Source organism: Xenopus tropicalis, chromosome 10 (assembly GCF_000004195.4).
Source record: "Xenopus tropicalis strain Nigerian chromosome 10, UCB_Xtro_10.0, whole genome shotgun sequence".
Taxonomy (NCBI): Eukaryota; Metazoa; Chordata; class Amphibia; order Anura; family Pipidae; genus Xenopus; species Xenopus tropicalis.
The window spans coordinates 22,428,328-22,450,681 of NC_030686.2; the positions used below are offsets into that span (position 1 = coordinate 22,428,328).

At 40.7% G+C, this 22,354-nt stretch overlaps 1 protein-coding gene across 6 annotated transcripts in view; it reads left to right on the forward strand.

The window, feature by feature from the left end:
• engase (endo-beta-N-acetylglucosaminidase) overlaps positions 1-8,258 on the forward strand; it is a 30,968-nt gene extending 22,710 nt beyond the window's left edge. For 4 of the 6 annotated variants that reach the window (XM_004918570.2, XM_031894471.1, XM_002932518.3 and 1 more), the window contains exons 13-15: positions 5,375-5,468; positions 6,667-6,781; positions 7,470-8,258. In XM_004918570.2, coding sequence (XP_004918627.2) covers positions 5,375-5,468; positions 6,667-6,781; positions 7,470-7,865 — 605 coding nt within the window. In that variant the 3' untranslated portion in view covers positions 7,866-8,258. The remainder of the gene's footprint in view (positions 1-5,374; positions 5,469-6,666; positions 6,782-7,469) is intronic. The other 2 variants (XM_012952899.3, XM_031894472.1) reach the window with 1 other exon arrangement.
• The last annotated feature ends 14,096 nt before the right edge of the window (positions 8,259-22,354 follow it).

Genomic DNA, 22,354 nt, shown 5'->3' on the forward strand with positions numbered 1-22,354 from the left:
TTACAGAATACAAAATTACACACAGGGAGGACAAGTGATATAATAAATAAATACAATAAATTATATGTATATATATATATTGTAAGCGAGATCAGACATACAGACAGTCCTTTAGGTGAATACAGTCCATTTTTATTATGTACAGTGACTGACTCTGGTATCCAGCAGGAGCATAAGCAAAACAAAAGTAAACAAAACCCTTGCCACACTTGGGCTCTAACTAATACACAGGGTGCTTCCCTCTCTATTACCGGTCCCCTACTGGGATTGCCGGCTAAACCAAAAACACAACTCCCCAGAGTCACAGTACCTTTTGAGAGTCCTTCTGTTTGGGAGAAAATGCTCCAAGCTGCTTCAGGCAGGCACAGACCCTCACACAGCAAATTCAGTCCTCAGTCTCAGCTCCAGACCCTCACTCTCTGACTGCAGGCATATCTAGCCTGCTAATTATTCCCCAGGTGTGACTCCCTTGGGGAATTAACCCACTCAGCACCGCTATACATGAGGGAGTAGGAGATGAACCTAGGGGAAATATATCTCCCTTCCACCTGTTTACCTGTTACCGGTTCACAATATATATATATATATATATATATATATATATATATATATATATGTAAGTGCCATGTAGTGTGAGACACAGTAGGAAAAAGGGCCCTGCCCCGTAGAGCTTACAATCTAAGTGGTTGGAAACATACAGGCACAAACTGGAAGGTAAGAGTGCATCAGGTATGGGCATTTGCCCTTAAGCGCAGGACTGAGCAAAATAAGGTTTTAGTGCTCCAGAAGGTAACAGCTGAGCTTTTTCTTAAAGAGAGTGGGTGAGTTTTCCCTACGGAGGGATTCAGGGATAGAGTTCCAGAGGTAAGGAGCAGCGAGATAGAAAGGTTTAAGATGAGAGAGCACAGTGGGTGTGGATGGTGTAAAAAGACGGAGGCTCTGAGAGGAGCGGAAGAGATGACCAGGAACATGCAGGGAAACCATTGAAGAAATGTAGTGAGGAGCAGAGGAGTGAAGGGCTTTGAATGTTAGCAGAAGGATTTTGTAAGCTATCCTTTGCTTAACAGGCAACCATGCAAGAGAGCTTAATTGAGGCTGAACAGGTTCCCTCTTAGGAGAGAGCAGGAGGATCCTGGCAGCAGAGTTTAAAACTGATTGCATGGGAGAGAGGTGGGAGTCTGGGAGGAGATTAGTTAGTAGGAGATTGCAGTAATCTAAGCGGGAAAGGATAAGGGCATGTATTAGTGTTTTAGCTGTTACTTGTAAAAGAAAGGGGCGTATCTTGGCAATATTGCGGAGGAAAAAACGGCAGGTTTTGGCGGTGTTATTAATATGGTTAGAGAAGGAGAGTGACTGGTCAAAGATAACCCCAACGCAGCATGCAGAATTTACAGGGTTGATGGTCATGCCATCAATAGTAATAGTGAAAGGAGGAGGAGGGCCAGGTTTGAGAGGGAAGACCATGAGCTCCGTTTTAGCTAGGTTAAGTTTGAGCTGGCGTCGGTTCATCCAGGAGGAGATAGCCAGGACGAAGTTACCAATCTGGGTTTGAACATCAACGGTTAGTGCAGGGGTCTCTAAATATATCTGGATGTCATCTGCATATAAGTGATATTTAAGACCAAAAGAAGAAATAAGGTCTCCTAAAGAGAGAGTGTACAGGGAGAACAGCAAAGGACCAAGCACAGAGCCCTGAGGCACCCCCACACTAAGCGGAACCGGGGTAGAGGATTTGTTAGCAAGAGCAACAGAGAAGGAGCGGTTAGAGAGATAGGAAGAGAACCAGGATGCTGCTTGATCCCGGATACCCAGAGAATAGAGAATTTGCATAAGGACAGAATGGTCGACAGTATTAAAAGCCTTGGCAGTCTGGAGACCATTTGCCACTCTACATAAGGCCGTCTCAGTGGAGTGTGCAGGCCGAAAACCAGACTGAATAGGGTCCAGCAGATTATGGGTGCAGAGGAAGTTAGTGACACGAGAAAAGACAAGACATTCCAGAAGTTTAGAGGCTAGGGGCAGGAGAGAGACGGGACGGTAGTTAGAAAGGCAGGACTGGTCCAGCGTAGCCTTTTTAAGAATGGGTTTGATACATGCTTGTTTGAAGTGAGAGGGAAAAGTACCAGAAGTCAGAGAGGAATTGAATAAGTGGGTAAGAGCTGGAGTAAGGGCAGGGGCACACTATTTAGTAGGGATGAGGGCATAGGATCCAGTGAGCAGGTAGTAGGCGGAGAGGATCGGAGAAGCTGAGAAACTTCAGACTCTGTTACGAGATTGAAGGAGCTGAATACAGAGAGAGGAGATTTAGGAAGGTTGAGATTACCGGTATCTGAAGGTTGGGAAAATTGATTGCGGATAGAATCGACTTTGCTTTTAAAGAAGTCAGCAAAGTCCTGGGGGGTGTGTTCAGATATGACTGATTCATTAGGTGATGGGTGAAGGATGAAGTAGCGCGTTAAATATGGAGAATAAGCCCCGCGGGTTTGATTTATTATTATTTACAAGTGTGTTATAGTATACTTGCTTGGCCTGTGATAGGGCAGTATTGAGACACACCATAAGAAATTTATAGTGGAGGAAGTCCGCTTTTGCATGAGATTTCCTCAAAATGCGTTCAGCAGATCGTGCACAGGAGCGCAGCTTCTGAGGGTTAAGCCAGGGATGGGGATTGTGGGCATGACTGCGTTGCGGCTGCAGGGGGGCATGGGTGTTAATTGCAAATGATAAAATAGAGTTGTAGGTATTTACCACAACAGGATCAGAGGAAGCACAGAAGGAGGAGAGGCTAGAACTAAGAGAGTTAGAGAGAGCAGTTATATCCACCCTTTGAGTGTTGCGAATCAGGGTTTTAGGCTGAGCGTTGGTAGAAGGAGAAGGAGACGCGTGCGAGATAGAAAAAGAGATAAGATGATGATCTGAAAGAGGAAAAGGCTCACTGTTAAATGTAGATAGATCTAGATTTTTGGAAAAGACCAGATCTAGGAAATGACCATCCTTTTGGGTAGCTGTATTAGTCCACTGCCGGAGATCAAAGGAGGAGGTTAGATGGAGAAATTGAGAGGGCCAGGGATAAGAGGGGTCATCTATGTGGCAATTGAAATCGCCTAAAATGATTGCAGGGGTGTCAGAGCATAGAAAAAAAGAGAGCCAGGATTCAAAGTCAGAGAGAAATGTAGCCAAGGATTTTGAAGAAGGAGGTCTGTAAACAACTGCCACCCGCACAGAAAGAGGGTGGAACAGCTGAACCGCATGTACCTCAAAAGAAGGAAACCTGAAAGTAGGGGGTATAGGGATTAGTTTAAACCGGCAACGAAGGGAGAGCAGAACCCCTACCCCTCCCCCACGGCCAGTAATGCGGGGAGTATGAGAGAAGGAAAGGCCGCCATAAGAGAGAGCTGCCTCAATAGCATTATCATTCTAAGAGAGCCAGGTCTCTTTTATGGCAAACAGGTGAAAAGACTTGGAGCAAAACAGATCATGAAGTAAAGCGGCTTTGTTAGTTACAGAGCGGGTATTAAGAAGAGCACAAGAGAAGAGGAGATAGGAAGAGGAGAGAGTGGGAATTTGAATAAGGTTAGACAGGTTAGCGGTTTGTGAGGGTTTTACCAGAAGAGAAGCATTGCGTGGGTGATAGGAAATGGGTATATGGCAAGGACCAGGATTATGAGAGATATCGCCTGCGCAAGTAGTAGCAGTAAGGAGAGGGAGAGGAGGTGGGAGAACGATTTAAAATTGTTATGCTTTTGCGAGGTATTGGTTGGAGGTGCTAGATTTTTCAAAAATGTATAAAGATTATAAGAGCAGCAGTGTGTAGAATGGAGCAGAAAGGAAGATATTGTTATGGAGTAGGGACAGTCAGCTGGAGGGCTAAAGGAAGACGTTACCTTTGGATGCACAAACATGAAAGATAAAACTAATAAGAGCAATGACATTATGCAGGAATATCCAGTGAGTTTCAGTGAGTTATGTGACAATTACATCACTAAGTAACAATTATAACTGATATATATTGTATAGCACTGGTTGAAAGTATTCTGGCAAATCCTCACCTTCCTAACCCAGCACAATGTCTTCAGCCAGAACCAAGAAGGGTTCATGCCAAACCACCGCACCACAGACCACATCTACACCCTGCACAGCCTCATCAGAGATCATGTCCACAATACAAAACATGGAAAAATATTTGCCTGTTTTGTGGACTTCAAAAAGGCCTTTGCCTCAGTATGGCACTCAGGCCTATTCCTGAGACTACTGGAGAGTGGGTTAGGGCAGAAGACATATGACATCATGAAGAGCTCATATACTGGGAACCAATGCAGCATCAAGGTGAATGGGAAGAGAAGCAAGTGGTTCCTGCAGGGCCGGGGGGTCAGACAGGGCTGCAGCCTGAGTCCAGCTCTCTTTAACATATACATTAATGAGCTGGCAGCAGCTTTAGATTACTCTCCAGCACCAGGACTAAGCCTACATGACACTGAGGTAAAGTTCCTGCTGTATGCCGATGATCTCCTACAGAGAGCGGCCTACAAGCCAACCTGGCAGTGCTGGAAAAGTACAGTGAAACATGGGCACTGCCCATCAACCCAAACAAAAGTCATGATTTTCCAGAAGAAGAACAGCAAACAAAGCCAAGCACCCTCCTTCCTACTAAACAACTGAGCACTAAGTCACACTGACAGGTATATTTACCCCAAGGCCAACCTAGAAATCAACCAGTCAGGAAGCTTTAAACCAGCAGTAGCTGCTCTAAAAAACAAGGCATGCAGAACCTTCTATCAGGAGACACCTGTACCACCTTAAACCCCCAGTAAGAGTCTGGCTTAAAATCTTTGACAGTGTCATTGCCCCAATCCTTCTCTACGGCAGCGGAGTGTTGTGTCCGATCACCTACCTGGACCAATCCAAATAGAACAGAAATATTCACTGCCCAAAATACTCAGCACTGAGAGATACTTACTACCAGAGACTCTCCCATCACATCCCAGACTTCACCTCTATAGAGAAGAGAGAAAACTCTGCATCCTACTGGGAGAAGAGGCACTGACAATAACAATGGCAGCACAACACATAAAAGACTGTCATAGACACAGAGACAGGACTTTGCACTATCCTCATATACTGACCCCATAACCCCACCCATTACACCCCCTATTTCCATACACTGACTCCGTAACCCCTCACATTATACCCTCTACCTGCTTTGGCAATGCTAAATGTATTTGGTCCTGCCAATAAAGAGAGAGAGAAAAAGAGACATATATATATATATATATATATATATATATATATATACTGTATATACAGTATATGCAAATAATATAGCAAAGTGTGAATGATAAAATTCATTTTAATGGCTGTGGTATTTTCTCTGCAGTTGAGAGCACTGTGCACCCTCTACAACCACTAGCAAAGCCTCCATTGCCTGTAACAGACACGCAGCTAAATCCTAAACATGGCTGGGAGCAAAGGTAAGCATGAATATACTTATTGGTATGTAACTTTGAAAGGATTCTCTTTGTACCAAAACAGTTAAAGGCTTAAGGGAGATGGAAAAGCATAATTACATTTAAAGTTTTATTCTTGAACCAACAAATGTATTTTTTTTTAGTTGTAATATTGGTGTGTAGCCACCTTAGTGCATTGTGCCTGAGTCTGAGCTTTCATAAAGAGCCAGCACTACACATTAGAACTGCTTTCAGGGTAACCTTTTGTTTCTCCTATTCTTATTTAAAGTGGAGGAGTCCCAAGCTGGACTTGGATTACCTACTGGGAGCTGCTATCTTGATACCTTCCCATTGTTCTGCTGATCAGTTGATCAGCTGCTGGGGGGGGAAGGGGGTGATATCACTCCAGCTCGCAGCTTAGCAGTGTGATGAAATTTATCAGAGCAGAGGTCACAAGGCTGTAGCACCCTGGGAAATTAAGAATTGGGCTAGCCTCATGTATCCTGTAACCCACTCTGCCCCCTCCCTCAGGAATTTGCTTTTACTTCTGGTTTGTTCAGTTGTTCTAAGCTCAGATTACTAAACACGCCCTCCAGTCTAGCAGCCAGTGAAGAGATGGCATTGCTGGTTCCCATAGAAACTCAGCTCTAGCTGCCTGCTTCAATTTTTTTCTCCTAACCCCCTCTCCTGAGCTCAGCTCAAACAAAGCAGAACTTTTATCAAAGACAGTTCTGCCTGTGTGAGCCTGTATTCTTGATGAAATACTGTATATGCTGAATAAGGGCCTGTGTGTGTATATGCTGTTTACAGATTTAGGGCTCTGGCACACGGGGAGATTAGTCGCCCACGACAAATCTCCCTGTTCGCGGGTGACTAATCTCCCCAAATGCCATCCCACCGGCGAAAATGTAAATCGCCGGTGGGATGGCATACACGGCGACGCGATTTCCCTGAAATCGCAGAGGTTTCCTCTTGAAGTGACTAATCTCCCCGTGTGCCAGAGCCCTTAAATGTAACTTATTATGTATCAGAGGACAAATGGCCACCGGGTGAAAGCTGCTATTTGTTTTAGAAAAATGTGATGGTGCTGGCAAATGGAGGGGATAAATGCAGTACAAATTATGCCATTTGGGTGGGGGAGACATGCCCAACTGATATACATAGTAGACAAATGTAGGCTTTACATGCCCTTTAAAAGATGGCACTACTGTTTTCTTCTTAGGTATTATGTTGTCCATCTGAGTGACTGCTACTTGAACAGCTTGTCTATGCGATTTTCCCAACTGACGCCCAAAGAGCAAGAGGAAACATTTACTTGTCGCATAGGAGAGATCAGGGTAATATACAAGTTCTTTTTTTATCCCTAATGCTAATGAATACTAACCTTCCAAAAGTCTAATCCTAGGCCTTAAAGGGTTGCTCCCCTTGTAGTATGATGTAGAGTGATATTCTGAGACATTTTTCAAGTGGTCTTCATTTTTTATTGTTTGTAGTTTTTTAGCTATTTCATTTTTAGTTCAGGAGCTCTACTATAGTTTGGAGTTTCAGCAACTATTTGGTCACTAGGGTCCAAGTTACCTTAGCAGCCAGGGAGTGGTTTGGATGACAGATTGGTATATGAATAGGAGAGGGTCTGAATAGAAAAGAAAGTTACAAAAAGTAAAAACAAAAATAAAACTGTAGCCTCACAGAGCAATAGTTTTTTTCGCTGATGGGATCAGTGACCCCCATTTAAAAACTGGGAGTTGGAAGAAGAAAGCAAAAACTATAACAAATGAAGACCATTTGAATAGTTGCTTAGAATTGGCCATTTAACAACATACTAAAAGTTAACTTAAAGACCATCCCTTTAATATTCCTTATCACTGGCCCATTGCTAATTTACAGACATATTATCCTATGTGTGCGTACATATTGCCTGTTATTGATACTGATTTATCTCAATGTATACAATGTGTACATATTTATAGAAGTACATATATATCAGACAGATGTACATACTGACAAAACTCTTTCATGTTTCAGATCTTGGATTTCTCTCATCCTCCTCTATTACCGGCTCAGCCCACTGACCTTTCACTTTCTCATGTACGCTGGCTCCATAATGAAGAGGCCAACCAGCTCTTTGTCAGCCTTACTTTGCACTGGTCTCACTCAATGGAAAATATTCGCCATTTCCGAGTATTCTGCCGTGGTGTGACATGCCGCCTTCCTCCACCTTCTCGTCCTCATTTACTTGGGTTGGCACACGCATGTATGTACCGAGTTGTGGACCTAGAAGTACCAGATCCTTGCCCCTCTTCTCATGGACAGATAGAATTTGCTATTCAGCCTGTCAGCAACAAAGGATATGAACCTGTGCCACCTTTGTGGGGACAACTAGTTCTGGACTATGTGAAAGAAACACAAACTGAGGTGTGATTGTATACTTACAATGGCACTGGGTAACATTTTGTTATAACTGGGTAACTATTTGTTATATCTGGGTAACTATTTGTTATATCTGGACAAGTAAGGTCATGCACCCTAATTTATTTTCTCAGTATAATACATTTAAAGGGCTCTGTCTTCTTTAAGCAGGCGTTGATCAGATCACTACTATAGGCCTACTTCACCCTTAATGGGACTCATTGGTTTAGTGTAGGGACTCTGATCAGCACATATAAAGCTGGTCACTTGGTTCCACATGAACAGTATATTAATTAATTGAAACATGACTTTCTCACTAAGCTGAATAAGTTTGCAGACCACTGCCTCTGCAGTATTTATATGTATCCTAAAAGGGGAACTACCATTTATATATATATATATATATATATATATATATATATATATATATATATATATATATATATATATATATATAGGCAGATAGACTGCAGAGGCATGTACCTAGGGTGCAACTGGTGAGGGGGGGGGTGCTTGGTCCCTAGGCACATGCCTATGCTGCACATTTAGATGCATTGCACATCTAAAACCATGGTGAGTGCTCAAAGAGTGATATGATTGTGAGCAAGTTGGTTGAATTAGTGAAGAGTTTGGGGGGGGCAGGCAGTACCTCTTGGTTGCAAACTAGTGGAAGAAATTATTTTACATATAGGTTCTTATTTTTGTTATAGTTTTTGAGCTATAAATTATTTATTCATCTCCACCTTATATTTTATTGTCGTTGATGGCACTGTGAGCCCAAAAGGTGCATTGCTTGTGATATTTCAGTTATCCTTTACCTGGGTATCAAAACTGCAGGAATATATAAACATGTAGCTGGTACCAACTTTTGATTGGCTTAGTGTTTTTAATGCACCCGGTTAGTCACAAAGTTGAACTGCTTCAGGTATTGTATAAGTAAAGATTTTGTTTGCTATTGGCTTTTTTACATTTGCATTGTGGGGTGGAAAAAGGTGTCATAGGTGGATATTTAATACAGAGTTTGCCAGAGGGAATAAACTGCCACTATAATACTATACAAATGAATACAGAGCTATAACATTTTCCTCTGACAACCTGTTGTCAATTGTATTTCCCCCTTTTGATTACGAAGCTCCATTTTGTTTTGGGGAAGAATATTGATGTAACGTTTTTTTTTCAAGCTGCAGCTGTTCCATGCCCTAACATGCAAATGCTGTACTCACAATACAATACACACTTTTATAACGTTTATGTAAAGCTTCCCAAAATAAATTCTATATATATATATAAGCAACATTTTGACTCTGCTATCTAAACTTGGCAATATAATGTGTACTATAATTACTGGGAATGGCCATGGAAGGTATATCCCTCCCAGAATCCTCAATGAAGCAGAAAAGAGGGCTATGAAAATGAGGGGCTGCTCAGGTGTGAGGGCTGATTAGCCTCACCAGAAGCTCTGCACAAAATTTGAGACATTTGAGCTGTGTTGAGGAACTTAGAGAAGCACTGTGTGTGTAACAGTGAGTTGATCGAAAAGTGACTGATTCCCAGGTAGCAAGGACTGGCTACATTCTGTTGCCCTAAAGACTTGGAAGAGATTCACTGGTTTGAAGGGCTGGCTACTGTCTGCTACCCTAAGGGCAGTGGCACACGGGGAGATTAGTCACCCGCGATAAATCTTCACTATTGCAGGTGACTAATCCGGGATGGCATATGCGTCGCTTTGGTTTTCCGAAGTTTCCTTGTGAGGCAACTTTGCTCAACTGAAGCGATGAGTATACCATTCCAACGGCAATAATGTAAATCGCTGGTGGGATGGCATACGTGTCGCTACGATTTCCTGAAGTTGTCTTGAAAGGAAACTTCAGTCGACTTCAGGAAATCATAGCGATGCGTATGCCATCCCACCGGCGATTTACATTCTTACCGGTGGAATGGCATTGCGACTAATCTCCCCATCTGCCACTGCCCTAAAGGCTTGGGAGTGAATCCCTGATAGCAAGGACTGGCTACTATCTGCTATCCTATAGACTTGGAAGTGATTCTCTAGTATGAGACTGGCTACTATCTGCTACCCTAAAGACCTGGGACTGGGAGTGAAATGCAACCTGCTGCTGAGAGAACACAGGGAATTTCCAAAGGATTGTGAGTATAATTTTTGCTTGTATTGGATTAACTTGCCCATGGGTGGCTGTTGCTATTCTGATTAAGAGACAGGATAACCGGTATGTGATATCTGAGCATTCAGCTTTCTTTTAGACAGAGGAGAAACTGCACACAGACACCATGCTTCTCTTCCTTCAGGAAGTCTCAACTTTATTAACACTTCTGCATTAACAAACAGACATTGTGTCACATGACACCAGATCAGTGTGAGATCTGTATGAGAGCACATATATTATTGCTTATCTTAACACCCCCACTTACTCTCATACTACAGAAAGACTTATTTATCATAACTTTATAATACACTGGTTCATTCACCAAATATGTAATTTGTAAACACTTCCAGTTTAAACTTTGTTACTGGTTTAGTCATAACATCTGCTACCATTTTGTTTGTGGAACAATACTCTAGGGTTATCTTACCCTCACTCAGTGCAGATCTAAGAAAATGATATTTGATATCAACATGTTTGCACCTTTGACGGCAAACTGGATTCTTTGTCAGTGCTATTGCACCTTGATTATCTTTGAAAATTTTTACTGGCTCATTTTGACATTCACTGTCCATTTCTTTGAGCAACTGTACAAGGTACAAACTCTCCTGTGTAGTAGCAGCTAGTGCTATATATTCAGCCTCACAGGAAGATAGTGCAACAGTGGGTTGTTTCTTTGACTTCCAAGAAATCAATGGGCCATTCTTGGTTAGACTAAAACAATATCCCGTTGTGCTTCTTCTATCATTTAGGTCTGAAGCCCAACTAGCATCACTATATGCCTCAAGTTTTAGGTTCTCGTTACATTTTCTGTAACACAACTCAAAATCAATAGTACCTTTTAAGTATCTCATCACATGTTTAGCAATAGTCCAATGCTGTTCATTTGGCTCTGAAAAATGTTGTGACAGTTTGCTTATCACCCAGCTCAAATCTGGTCTTGTACATGTTGTCACATAAATTAAACTGCCTACTACCTCCCGATACCTTTTAGCATCTGTGGGATCACTGTCATTAAACTCCAGTTTTTGCTCACAAGGAGTCGATCTTGGTTTACAATCTGACATACCAAATTTTTCAAGTATTTTTGATATACATTTTTTTTGATTCATCTTTATCACTTCACCAGTTTGTTCAAAATTTACACCTAGAAAATACTTAAGCTTGCCAAGATCTTTCATTTTGAATCTTGTAGCGAGCATTGCTTTCACATCAGTGAGTAGTGTTTCATTACTGGCAGCAATAATAAGATCATCAACCCATATCAATAGTATTACTCTCTCACTTCCAGACTGTTTAATGTATACACAATGGTCTACTGAATTCTGTACAAATCCACTTGTGCATAGGTAGTTATGTAACATTTTATTCCAATTTCTACCTGATTGTTTTAGACCATACAATGACTTATTTAGTTTGAGAACTAACCTATCATTAATTTCAGTTTTGACCTTAAATCCCTCTGGTTGGTCCATGTAAACCTCACAATCAATTGGGGCATGTAAATAAGCTGTTTTCACATCCATTTGATGTAGGACAAAGTCATATTGTACTGCCATTTGCATCAAAATGCGTATAGAAGTAAAGTTTACAGTTGGAGAAAATGTCTCCATGTAATCAATTCCGTTTACTTGATTGTACCTTTAGCAACATATCTAGCTTTGTATGTTTCCGATCCATCGGTATTGCTTTTTATTGCATATACCCATCTACCCCCCACTGAATTTTTACCTTCTGGTAGGGTAGTCAGTGTAAAAGTATCATTCTCCTTTAATGAATCCATTTCATCTTTCATTGCATTAAGCCATACCTTTGACTGGGGTGAATCTATGGCTTCTCTAAAAGTTTGTGGTACATCATGAACTCTGTAACAGTAGTCAATATTTGTCAGTATCTGATCATTACAGTCTGACTTGAGTACATAATCATCTAAATACTGAGGGGATTTTCTTTCTCTTTTTGGGTATCGTGTACAATAGCTATCCTGAATTTGGCCATTATTATTACCCTCTGTAATCTCAGTTTGAGAAACTAGGGCCTCCCCTGGATTTTGATTTGATATAGGGCATACACTATAAATAAAATCATCATCATTTGACAGATCCGTTTGGGTTTGTCTCTCAGTTACACACTTTGTGATAAACTTCACTAGCCTGTGTTTAAAAACCTTTCCAGTCTCTGGGTAATACACCAGGTATGAGGGACTATTTCTGTCATATTCTACAAAAATTCCCTTTTTACACTTTGAGTCTAGTTTCTTTCTATCATACTGGTATGCAAAGCATTCTGACCCAAAAATGTTCATCTTTGAAAGATTAGGCTTTCTCCCCATTAGCATGTAGTATGGGGTTTGCCTTAAACGATTGTTAAAACACCTATTGCGAATCATAGCAGCAGTCATTACTGCATATGTCCATAACTCTTTTGGTAATTTACTCTCAAGTAACATACATCTCGCCATCTCAAATAGCATTCTCCAATTTTTCTCAGCAGTCCCATTTTGATGGGGTGAGTATGGTGCTGAGGTCTCATATGCCTTATGCTCTTCTTACTGAGCAGTGATTGAAAATTCTTTGACATAAATTCTGTGCCATTATCAGACCGCATGCATTTAATTGTCCCATAGGGGTTAGTATCAGCAATAAACTTTTCTGTGGCTAACACTGTATCTTATTTTTCAGAAAGTATACAAATACTGTACCTGAATAATCATCAGTAAATGCTATGGCATATCTAAAACCATCTTTTGCTACTGGTTCTATAGGGCCTGATAAATCAGTGTGTACTAGTTCAAGTGAGTGTTTGGCACGAGTGTCAGGCTCTCTGTTCCTGTTCTGAACAAATTTTCCCTGGGTACAAATTTCACATTTTAGATTAGACTTATCAACCTTACCCTTAATGTTCATTCCTTCTACAACACCTTGCAGTTTTAAAATATCATCATAATTACAGTGACCAAGGATTTCATGCCATGTTTGGATATCATAACAGCCGTGACAGCTGTCGTTAGTCTCATCAAAAGTGTTCAGATAATAAAGCCTATTATATTTCTTTATGATGAACTTGGTACCGTTCTTATGGATCAATTCGCTCCCATCTTGATGGAATTTAACAGATGTGCCATTTCTTGTTACTGCTTCAACAGAGAAAATGTCCTGTGGATATGTGGGGATATACAGTGCATTAAGTAACGTCGTCTTCACTTGGTTTCCCTTGCTGTCAGTCAGGCACACTTCTGCGTCACCTCTCCTGAGTGCTACTCCAGAAGTCTTTTTCCCTTTTCCGGCTTGAATGTGTCATCAAATCTTTGAAACTTTTTAATGTCTGTAATAATATGTGATGTTGCTCCTGTATCAACCATTAGTCCTTTGGTTATTAAACTGTTTGACTGGTTTTCACTTATTTTAAAGGCAAATGTTTGCTCTGCGTCATCAGTCGCTTGCTTTACATTATCCCGCGCTTTGCGTCTGCAAAATGCCTCTTTATGTGTCGGGCTCTTGCAATAGTTACACCACTGTGACCTCCTTTTATTTAGTTTGCTTGGGCACGCATTAGCTTTATGTCCCTTTTGGTCGCAGTTGTAGCAAATAAAGTTAAGGTTTCCTCTCTTCCTTGCTGTTGTAACAGGGGTGCTGACCTTCATCACATTATCAGTGTTTGGGCTGACACGGTATTTTTCAGTGTCCTCAAAACTTCTTAATTGTGTTTTAAACTCAGTAAAAGTCATTTTTCCATCACCTTGTGTGATATGGATAGCAAAGGGTTTAAATGTTTCAGGTAAACCTTTGAGAATCATTGCAATTAACAGACCATCACTCAGTGTCTCTCCAGCATTTCTCAGTGCTGTAATAGCTGTTTCTGCACGTATGATATAGTCTGTAACACTTTCATTTGCAGTTTTCTGAAGAGATGTTAGCTCTGTGTATAAGCTAATTATTCGTGGCTTACCTTTGCCAGCATAGTGGTTTCTCAGGATTTGCAGTGCTTTCCTGCCATCATCAGCTGCTTCTCTCATAATCAGAGACAGACTTTTATTATCCAAGAATTGAACTAATTCAGCATAAGCCTCCTCTTTCTTACTTGTGTCCCCATCTGAGTCTGTATCATCTGAGGGTTCATGCAGGATGGTTTCTTTAAGTTTCATCAGGCGCAGATGGCCTAGAAACTTGGTCTCCCATAGTTCATAATTCTTTTCATCTCCGTCAAATAACAGCCTGCTCCATCGGTTTCCTCCATCTCTCCTGGGCCCATAACCTGTTGCCATTCTGATTAAGAGACAGGATAACCGGTATGTGATATCTGAGCATTCAGCTTTCTTTTAGACAGAGGAGAAACTGCACCCAGACAACATGCTTCTCTTCCTTCAGGAAGTCTCAACTTTATTAACACTTCTGCATTAACAAACAGACATTGTGTCACATGACACCAGATCAGTGTGAGATCTGTATGAGAGCACATATATTATTGCTTATCTTAACAGTGGCTGTTTCTTTAGCCACCAGAGATGTGGTAAGTATAGTGCCAACTAATTTTGGTATCCTTTCGTAGTCAATAGGAAATGCTGTCGGTATTTTATATGGTTATGATTGTGAATATGGGGTGCTGTTTGTCCAAAATACATTTTGTCTACAAAAATATATTCTATATAGAAAAAACAATCCACAGTACACAGACTTAATGCATGGACATATACACTGGTAAAAAATATACAAAAGATATATTTCTAGTAAAGAATGAGAACAAAAATCCATTTTGTGCACAAAAGGATATTATTATATTACAAACTTCATTCTGTAAATTTTTACAAGCATTCTATCTCACAAATGTATAACATGCATACAAAAAAAGTTATATGTAAAGTTACTTACAAAATGAATTATGTAAAACAAAACTTTGACAAAATATATAATGGTGTAACTGAATAGCATATTCCAGATAGATTTCCATGACAAAATAGATGCTTGTGACAGAAAGCAAGATTCTATAGCACATAAGTTATTCTATCAACAAAATGAATACTCTGTTTCACAAAACTGTTAAAATATCCATTATGTGAAACAAAACTGTCAATCAAATTCCTGAACAAGAATACTCATTATTCAATAATATGCTAGTTTTAACTGGACTCAATTTACTGGTCTTCCCATGGTTTTAAAGGACATGTACCCGCACACACAAAAATTTAATCAGTGAACAGCCTCTTTTAAATCTTTCAATACCTGCCACACTGGTTGTCCAGAGGTTAATAGTAAGGCTGCAACATCCCCATAATCACTTAGATTTCCTTCTCTTCCTCTAACCCACTCAGCCCCCACCCTCAGGAATTTGTTTTGGCTGTTGGATTGTGGGCATGCTCAGTTGTTCTAAACTGAGATTACCAAACACGCCCCCCAGTCTAGCAGCCAGTGAAGAGATGGCATTGCTGGTTCCCATAGAAACTCGGGAAGCTGTCTGCTTCAATTTTTTCTCCAGAGCTCAGCTTTACCTACAGTGCTCAAACAAAGCAGAACTTTTATCAAAGACAGTTTTGTCTGTGTCTGTGTATTCTTGATGAAATGTATGCTGAATAAGGGCCTGTGTGTGTGTATACTGTTTGCAGATTTAAATATATCCAATTATGTATCAGAGGAAAAATGGCCACCAGGTGAAAGCTGCTATTTGGTTTTGGAAAATGTGATGGTACTGGCAAATGGAGGGGATATATGCAGTACCAATGATGCCATTTGGGTGGGGGAGATGTGCCCAACTTATATTGTAGGCAAATGTAGTCTTGGTACAGAAGAACAGGAACAGCACCTCTTGTCTTTGTAGATTAAAATGCCTTTATTGCAAAGTTTTTTGGGGCAAACAACAACAGCAGCAACGTTTCAGGTCACATAAGACCTTTTATCAAGCTAATTGGCAATTACACACAGCACCTTTTATCCCCTGTGCACCCTCTAGTGGAGATGTTCCTATATTAAAACAATGTATCAAACAGCAGTGTAGCTAAGTAGACTGTTACAATTAAGTGATCAATGTGTATCTTCAAGTGTTAGTTGAACTGCAACAGAATACCCTTAAAAATTTTAAAAAACATAAAAAATGAAATTAAAAACAAAGGCCAGGACAAGAGGAGAATAAGGGAGAAAGAGAGAAAATATTTTTTTATCTAAAGATTGGTCTTAAGTCATATTCTTTATTCAGCCCTAAAGGGCTTAACGTTTCCAGTTTACGTATCCAGTAAACCTCTCTCTATATAGTAATTCTTTTAATCTATTTCCTCCTCTGCTTTTTGGCTCAACTATTTCAACAACTTGAAATTTAAGCTGATTCACTCTGTGTCTGCATTCAATAAAATGGCCTGCAACAGCCTGATCTATTTTTCACAACATGGTCTCCTTTGAGATAATGCTGCAGAGACACCTCTATAAGCGAGTAACTTAAACGCTCGATTTTAGACGTGCAGACTTTGCCAGTTTAAGGGCATCTCTGCAATGTGTCAACTGGGAAAGGCTTTTCATGGGGTTAGACACAGAAGGAAAATGGAACATCTTTAAAACATTGCTTTGCAGGTATACACAACAGTATATTCCCCTTGGAAGCAAGGCGAGGCATCGCAAAGCAAAACCTTTATGGCTGAATAAAAGTGTTAGTGTCGAGGTTGGTAAGAAAAAACGTGCTTTTAAAGCATTCAAGTTAGCTGGGACAGCAGAAACTTTCATCAGGTACAAGGAAGCAAATAAAGCATGCAAAAAAGCTATCAGGCAAGCTAAAATAGAAATGGAAAGGGATATTGCAGCTAGGAGTAAAAAGAATCCAAAATTATTTTTTAATTATGTGAATAGTAAAAAAATGAAGCAAGAAGGGGTGGGAACCTTATTATCACGGGGGGGTAATTTGGTTGATGAGAACGGGGAAAAATCAGAAATTTTGAACTCTTATTTTTCATCTGTCTATACATCTGAGGAGCCAGATAATGAGGGCTTCCCTTTTAATATGCCCAGTTCTAGTTGGCTACTGACACATGGGTCACTCGGGAGGAAATTCAAAAGAGACTTGAACATGTAAAGGTAAACAAAGGTCCAGGACCGGATGGGATTCATCCCAGGGTATTAAATGAGCTGAGCGCTGTGATTGCCAAACCTCTTCACTTAATATTTCAGGATTCGTTGGGGTCTGGCATGGTGCCGAGAGACTGGCGGATTGCTAATGTGGTGCCGTTATTTAAAAAGGGATCCCGTTCTCAGCCTGAAAACTATAGGCCTGTTAGTCTAACATCAGTAGTAGGAAAACTTTTGGAAGGGGTAATAAGGGATAGGGTACTTGAATACATTGCAGTTCACAATACTATAAGTTTGTGCCAGCATGGTTTTATGCGTAACAGATCTTGCCAGACTAATTTAGTCGCCTTTTATGAGGAGGTGAGTAGGAACCTCGATGCTGGAATGGCAGTTGATGTCATCTACTTGGACTTTGCTAAAGCGTTTGATACAGTACCTCACAGAAGGTTAATGATCAAATTAAGGAATATTGGCCTAGAACATAATATTTGTAATTGGGTAGAGAACTGGCTGAAGGATAGATTACAAAGAGTGGTGGTAAATGGAACATTTTCTAATTGGACCAGTGTGGTTAGTGGAGTACCGCAGGGGTCAGTCCTTGGTCCTTTGCTTTTTAACTTGTTTATTAATGACCTGGAGGTGGGCTGATGACACAAAATTGTGCAAAACTATAAGTTCCGTGCAGGATGCTGCCGCTTTGCAGAGAGATTTGACAAAATTGGAAAACTGGGCAGCAAACTGGAAAATGAGGTTCAATGTTGATAAGTGCAAAGTTATGCATTTTGGTAGAAATAATATAAACGCGAACTATCTACTGAATGGTAGTGTGTTGGAGGTATCCTTAATGGAGAAGGATCTAGGGGTTTTTGTAGATAACAAGTTGTCTAATTCCAGGCAGTGTCATTCTGTGGCTACTAAAGCAAATAAAGTGCTGTCTTGTATAAAAAAGGGCATTGACTCAAGGGATGAGAACATAATTTTGCCCCTTTATAGGTCCCTGGTAAGGCCTCACCTTGAGTATGCGGTGCAGTTTTGGGCTCCAGTCCTTAAGAAAGATATTAATGAGCTGGAGAGAGTGCAGAGACGTGCAACTAAACTGGTAAAGGTGATGGAAGATTTAAACTATGAGGTGAGACTGTCGAGGTTGAGGTTGTTTTCTCTGGAAAAGAGGCGCTTGCGAGGGGACATGATTACTCTGTACAAGTACATTAGAGGGGATTATAGGCAGATGGGGGATGTTCTTTTTCCCCATAAAAACAATCAACGCACCAGAGGTCACCCCTTTAGATTAGAGGAACGGAGCTTCCATTTGAAGCAGCGTAGGTGGTTTTTCACGGTGAGGGCAGTGAGGTTGTGGAATGCCCTTCCTAGAGATGTGGTAATGGCAGATTCTGTTAATGCCTTTAAGAGGGGCCTGGATGAGTTCTTGAACAATCAGAATATCCAAGGCTATTGTGATACTAATATCTACAGTTAGTACTAGTGGTTGTATTTATAGTTTATGTATGTGAGTGTATAGATTGATAGGTTTGGGTTAGGTGTGCTGGGTTTACTTGGATGGGTTAAACTTGATGGACACTGGTCTTTTTTCAACCCTATGTAACTATGTAACTATGTAAAAAAAAATTAATATGATAACTTAAGGTGAGACACTATTCCTACACCGCAGACACATAATACATCATATAAATAAATTATGGTCCCCCTGAAGTACCAATATGTAAATGATCACTTTTGTTTGCACATAGTACTCATTTATGTTGTAGTTGAACTACAGCTAACAAGGATACTGCTCATAAGGACTACACATCATACTATATAACCAGCCTGTCTGCAACAAGTTCTTAAGTGGCTGAATCACATGGCTACATGTAGTTCAGCACATTATTAAAGGAGAAGGAAAGTCTAGTAAAGAGTTAATCTCATAACGCAGGCATACCTTCAGTTCTCTCAATAGTGCCCTTAAGTCTCCCCATATTTCACCTGTTCAGAAGATCTGAAGCCAAACACAGAGAAAAAACGCTGGGTAGAGAAGATTCCCATAACACAACGCTCCTGCCCAGACTTGGGGACTTGGACTGTAGGCAGCGCATGCACACAAACAGGAGCGCTCCCCCTAGCGTCTGGCTCCCATGGAAACCGCCACCCTTACAAACAGTGTATGCAGCAGCAACAGGTGCTGGTGGGGGGAGAGGCAAGCAGCGACGGGGTGACGGGAGCGAAGTGGATGGCGGATGCAGCCGACAGGCAAGTGCTGGGGGGGGGGGGGGAGGCACCTTTCAATGAAAGAAACCAACGGTGGCGCCATTCACTGAAAGGCAAGTGGGGTGCGGGGGGGAAGTGCTGACAAGCAGTGAGGGGGGGGGTGGGTGCTGACAAGTGGCGAGTTGGATAGGACAGGAGCGGGGGTGCCGACGAGAGGATGCGAGGGGGGGGCCGTTTGGTTCTAGTATGTGTATCTCTGTAAATCTTTCATTAGGCAACCTACAAATATAGTGATTTTACATAGCAATAGTAGTACTATTTAATAGTGTGCTTAATAGATTTTGAATTTCCTTGTCCTTTAAGAGAGTGCTATCAGCTAAATGGTGCAATATTACGGCTAAGAAGAGGACAGACATTGGAGCCTAACATCATCTACAAAGCTTATTAGGGTCACTACTACAGTGGGGGAATTATGCAAACTTGTGCAACTTCATATTGCAGTATAAAGATGTAAATCAGTTGGTATCATTGGAAGGAGGAGTTTATGTTATACAGTATGGGTTTGTGCTCTACTCACTGGTGTATTTCTAAGTGCCTCACATATACTGAATTACATTGCTACCATAAATATCTGTTTGGTATTTTGTACAGGTATGGGACCTGTTATCCAGAATGCTCGGGACCTGGGGCTTTCCAGATAAGGGATATTTCGGTAATTTGGATCTCCATAACTAAAGTCTGCTAAAAATCATTGAAATATTCATTAAACCCAATAGGATTGTTTTGCCTCCAATAAGGATTAATTATATCTTAGTTGGGATCAAGTACAAGGTTCTGTTTTATTATTACAGAGAAAAAGGAAATCATTTTTAAAAATTAGAATTATTTGCTTATAATGGAGTCTATGGGAGATGGCCTTTCTGTAATTCGGAACTTTCTGGATAACGGGTTTCCGGATAAGGGATCCCATGCCTGTTCTATATTGAGGGACCCCCACATATTAGGGATTTTGTTAAATAATGCACTTAATATCTTGTGTTTTATTGACGTGTCAGGGGTAGGATTGCTGCCTGGCCAGTATTTTGCCAGCCTAGCTAGTAAAATACCAACCAAGGCCGGGGCCAGTATTGCGAATTTACCATTCTACCTCAACCTGGCCAAAATTCCTAATCAAGCCATGTTGTTATTGCCTATACACACAAAGTTTCTGTTGCTCAGCCTTCAGCCTGCCCACCTATATCACCACTCCTCCCCCTACATTGTCGTCTCACCCCCTCCATGTCACCAATTTGCCACTCAGAGTCCTACTCGCACTCCCTTAGCTTGAGCAAAAAATTTTCTAAAAAAAAAGGGGGGGGGGGGCAATCATAATGAGGGGATATTAGGCCTATTATAATGATAGGAATAGCTAGCTTACCTTAAGGTATCATATTTATGTTTTGAATGCTTTCATTTAAAATTCATTTGAGCTGCACAATTTATAGAAACATCATTAGATCAGTTTTGTGCCACAGAATCAGTACAGCATTATAGTTCTTATTCATCTGTAAGACATTCCATTTAAGAACCTGTAGAACAGATGCCCTTTTAAGAGTGTTTGTTTGTTCTTTGTTATTGGTAACTGCTTTGCAGCACAACAGACATTAGAGGGTGCCCTCTATATCAGGCCACACACTTTATAGAAGAAATTCAAACTTGCTTATTGGTTCAATAATTTGACCGACGGTGTTGTTTCACAGAATGGATATTTTATCATTTTTGTGGAACTGAGTATTCATTTTGTTGATAGAATGAATTCTGTTCTATAGAAGCTTCCTTTTTGTCACGAGAATGTATTTTGTAATGAAAATCTAGGTTGGAATATGCTAGTCAGTTACACCATTATATATTCTGTCAAAGTTTTGTTATACATAATTCATTCTGTAAAAAACTGGTTTTGCTGTATGGATGTTTTAAAATTTAAATTAACATTTACATAATATGATAATATCCTTTTGTGCATAAAATTGATTTTATTCTCAGAAATATGAATTTTGTATATTTGTTACCAGTGTACAGTATATGGCCACACATTCTGTGTACTGGGGATTGTCCTTTGTATACAGAATTAATTTTTTTAGACAAAATGTACTTCGGACAAATGGCAACCCATATGTGAACAGGTGCCTTTCTGTTAATAATTAACCATGTTCATTATACATACAACTGCAGTTTAAAATAGACATTTACCAATTTTGGATTGTGTTCTTTTCAAAAATATATTGTTTTCTAGGGTTTCTGTAAATGTGTTGATTTTGCAGTAATTGAATTGACAGCCATGACTACTGGTATGCATTATCCAATTGGGCATTGTAGCCCTCTCTCATTCATATTTAGGATGTTTTAAAAACTGGTCGCTTAGAAAGATATGTATCCATTTTCAGTTTGTAATTTTGGGTCAACTGACTTCTAGTTGCCTTTTGGCCTATAATCTTAATTATACTGATTTCTGGTGCCCTCTGAAGGACAAATTGAAGAGGCATTAGTTGGGTGTTTAACCTTCCTCTTGATTAACCATTTGGTTTAACTTAGACAAAAAGGTTGAGCATTTTGGACTAGAAGAAATAGAAAGTAATGTATCATGGGTTTACCAGCCACACTTAATGGCATCCCCCCAAGTACAAATAATGTCCCAAAAAGAAATAATATGTCATAATAATAATGTCATAATATGCTGTAGGACTAGGAAAAAATGACTACACTTTATGAGAATATCTGTACATTTTATCACCATATGCAACAGGGCCGGAACTAGGGGTAGGCAGAAGAGGCACCTACCTAGGGCGCAACGATTGGGGGGCGCCAGGCAGGAACCTCTCCTGCCTACCCCTAGCCTGTGCTCCCTTCTCTTGCACTCGCTATGGGGGCAATGACTTTCTCCCACCCACCCCTGCTCCCTCCTCCACGGAACTGCGCATGTGCGCACACGCGAGGGGGCGAAGGTGCAGGGGCGAGGTGGCCGACCAACCCTAGGGCGCCTGGTCAGCTTGGCCCGCCCCGGATATGCAATGTCAGGCATCTGCTGCAGTTGTGTAACGGTCACTATTATTGG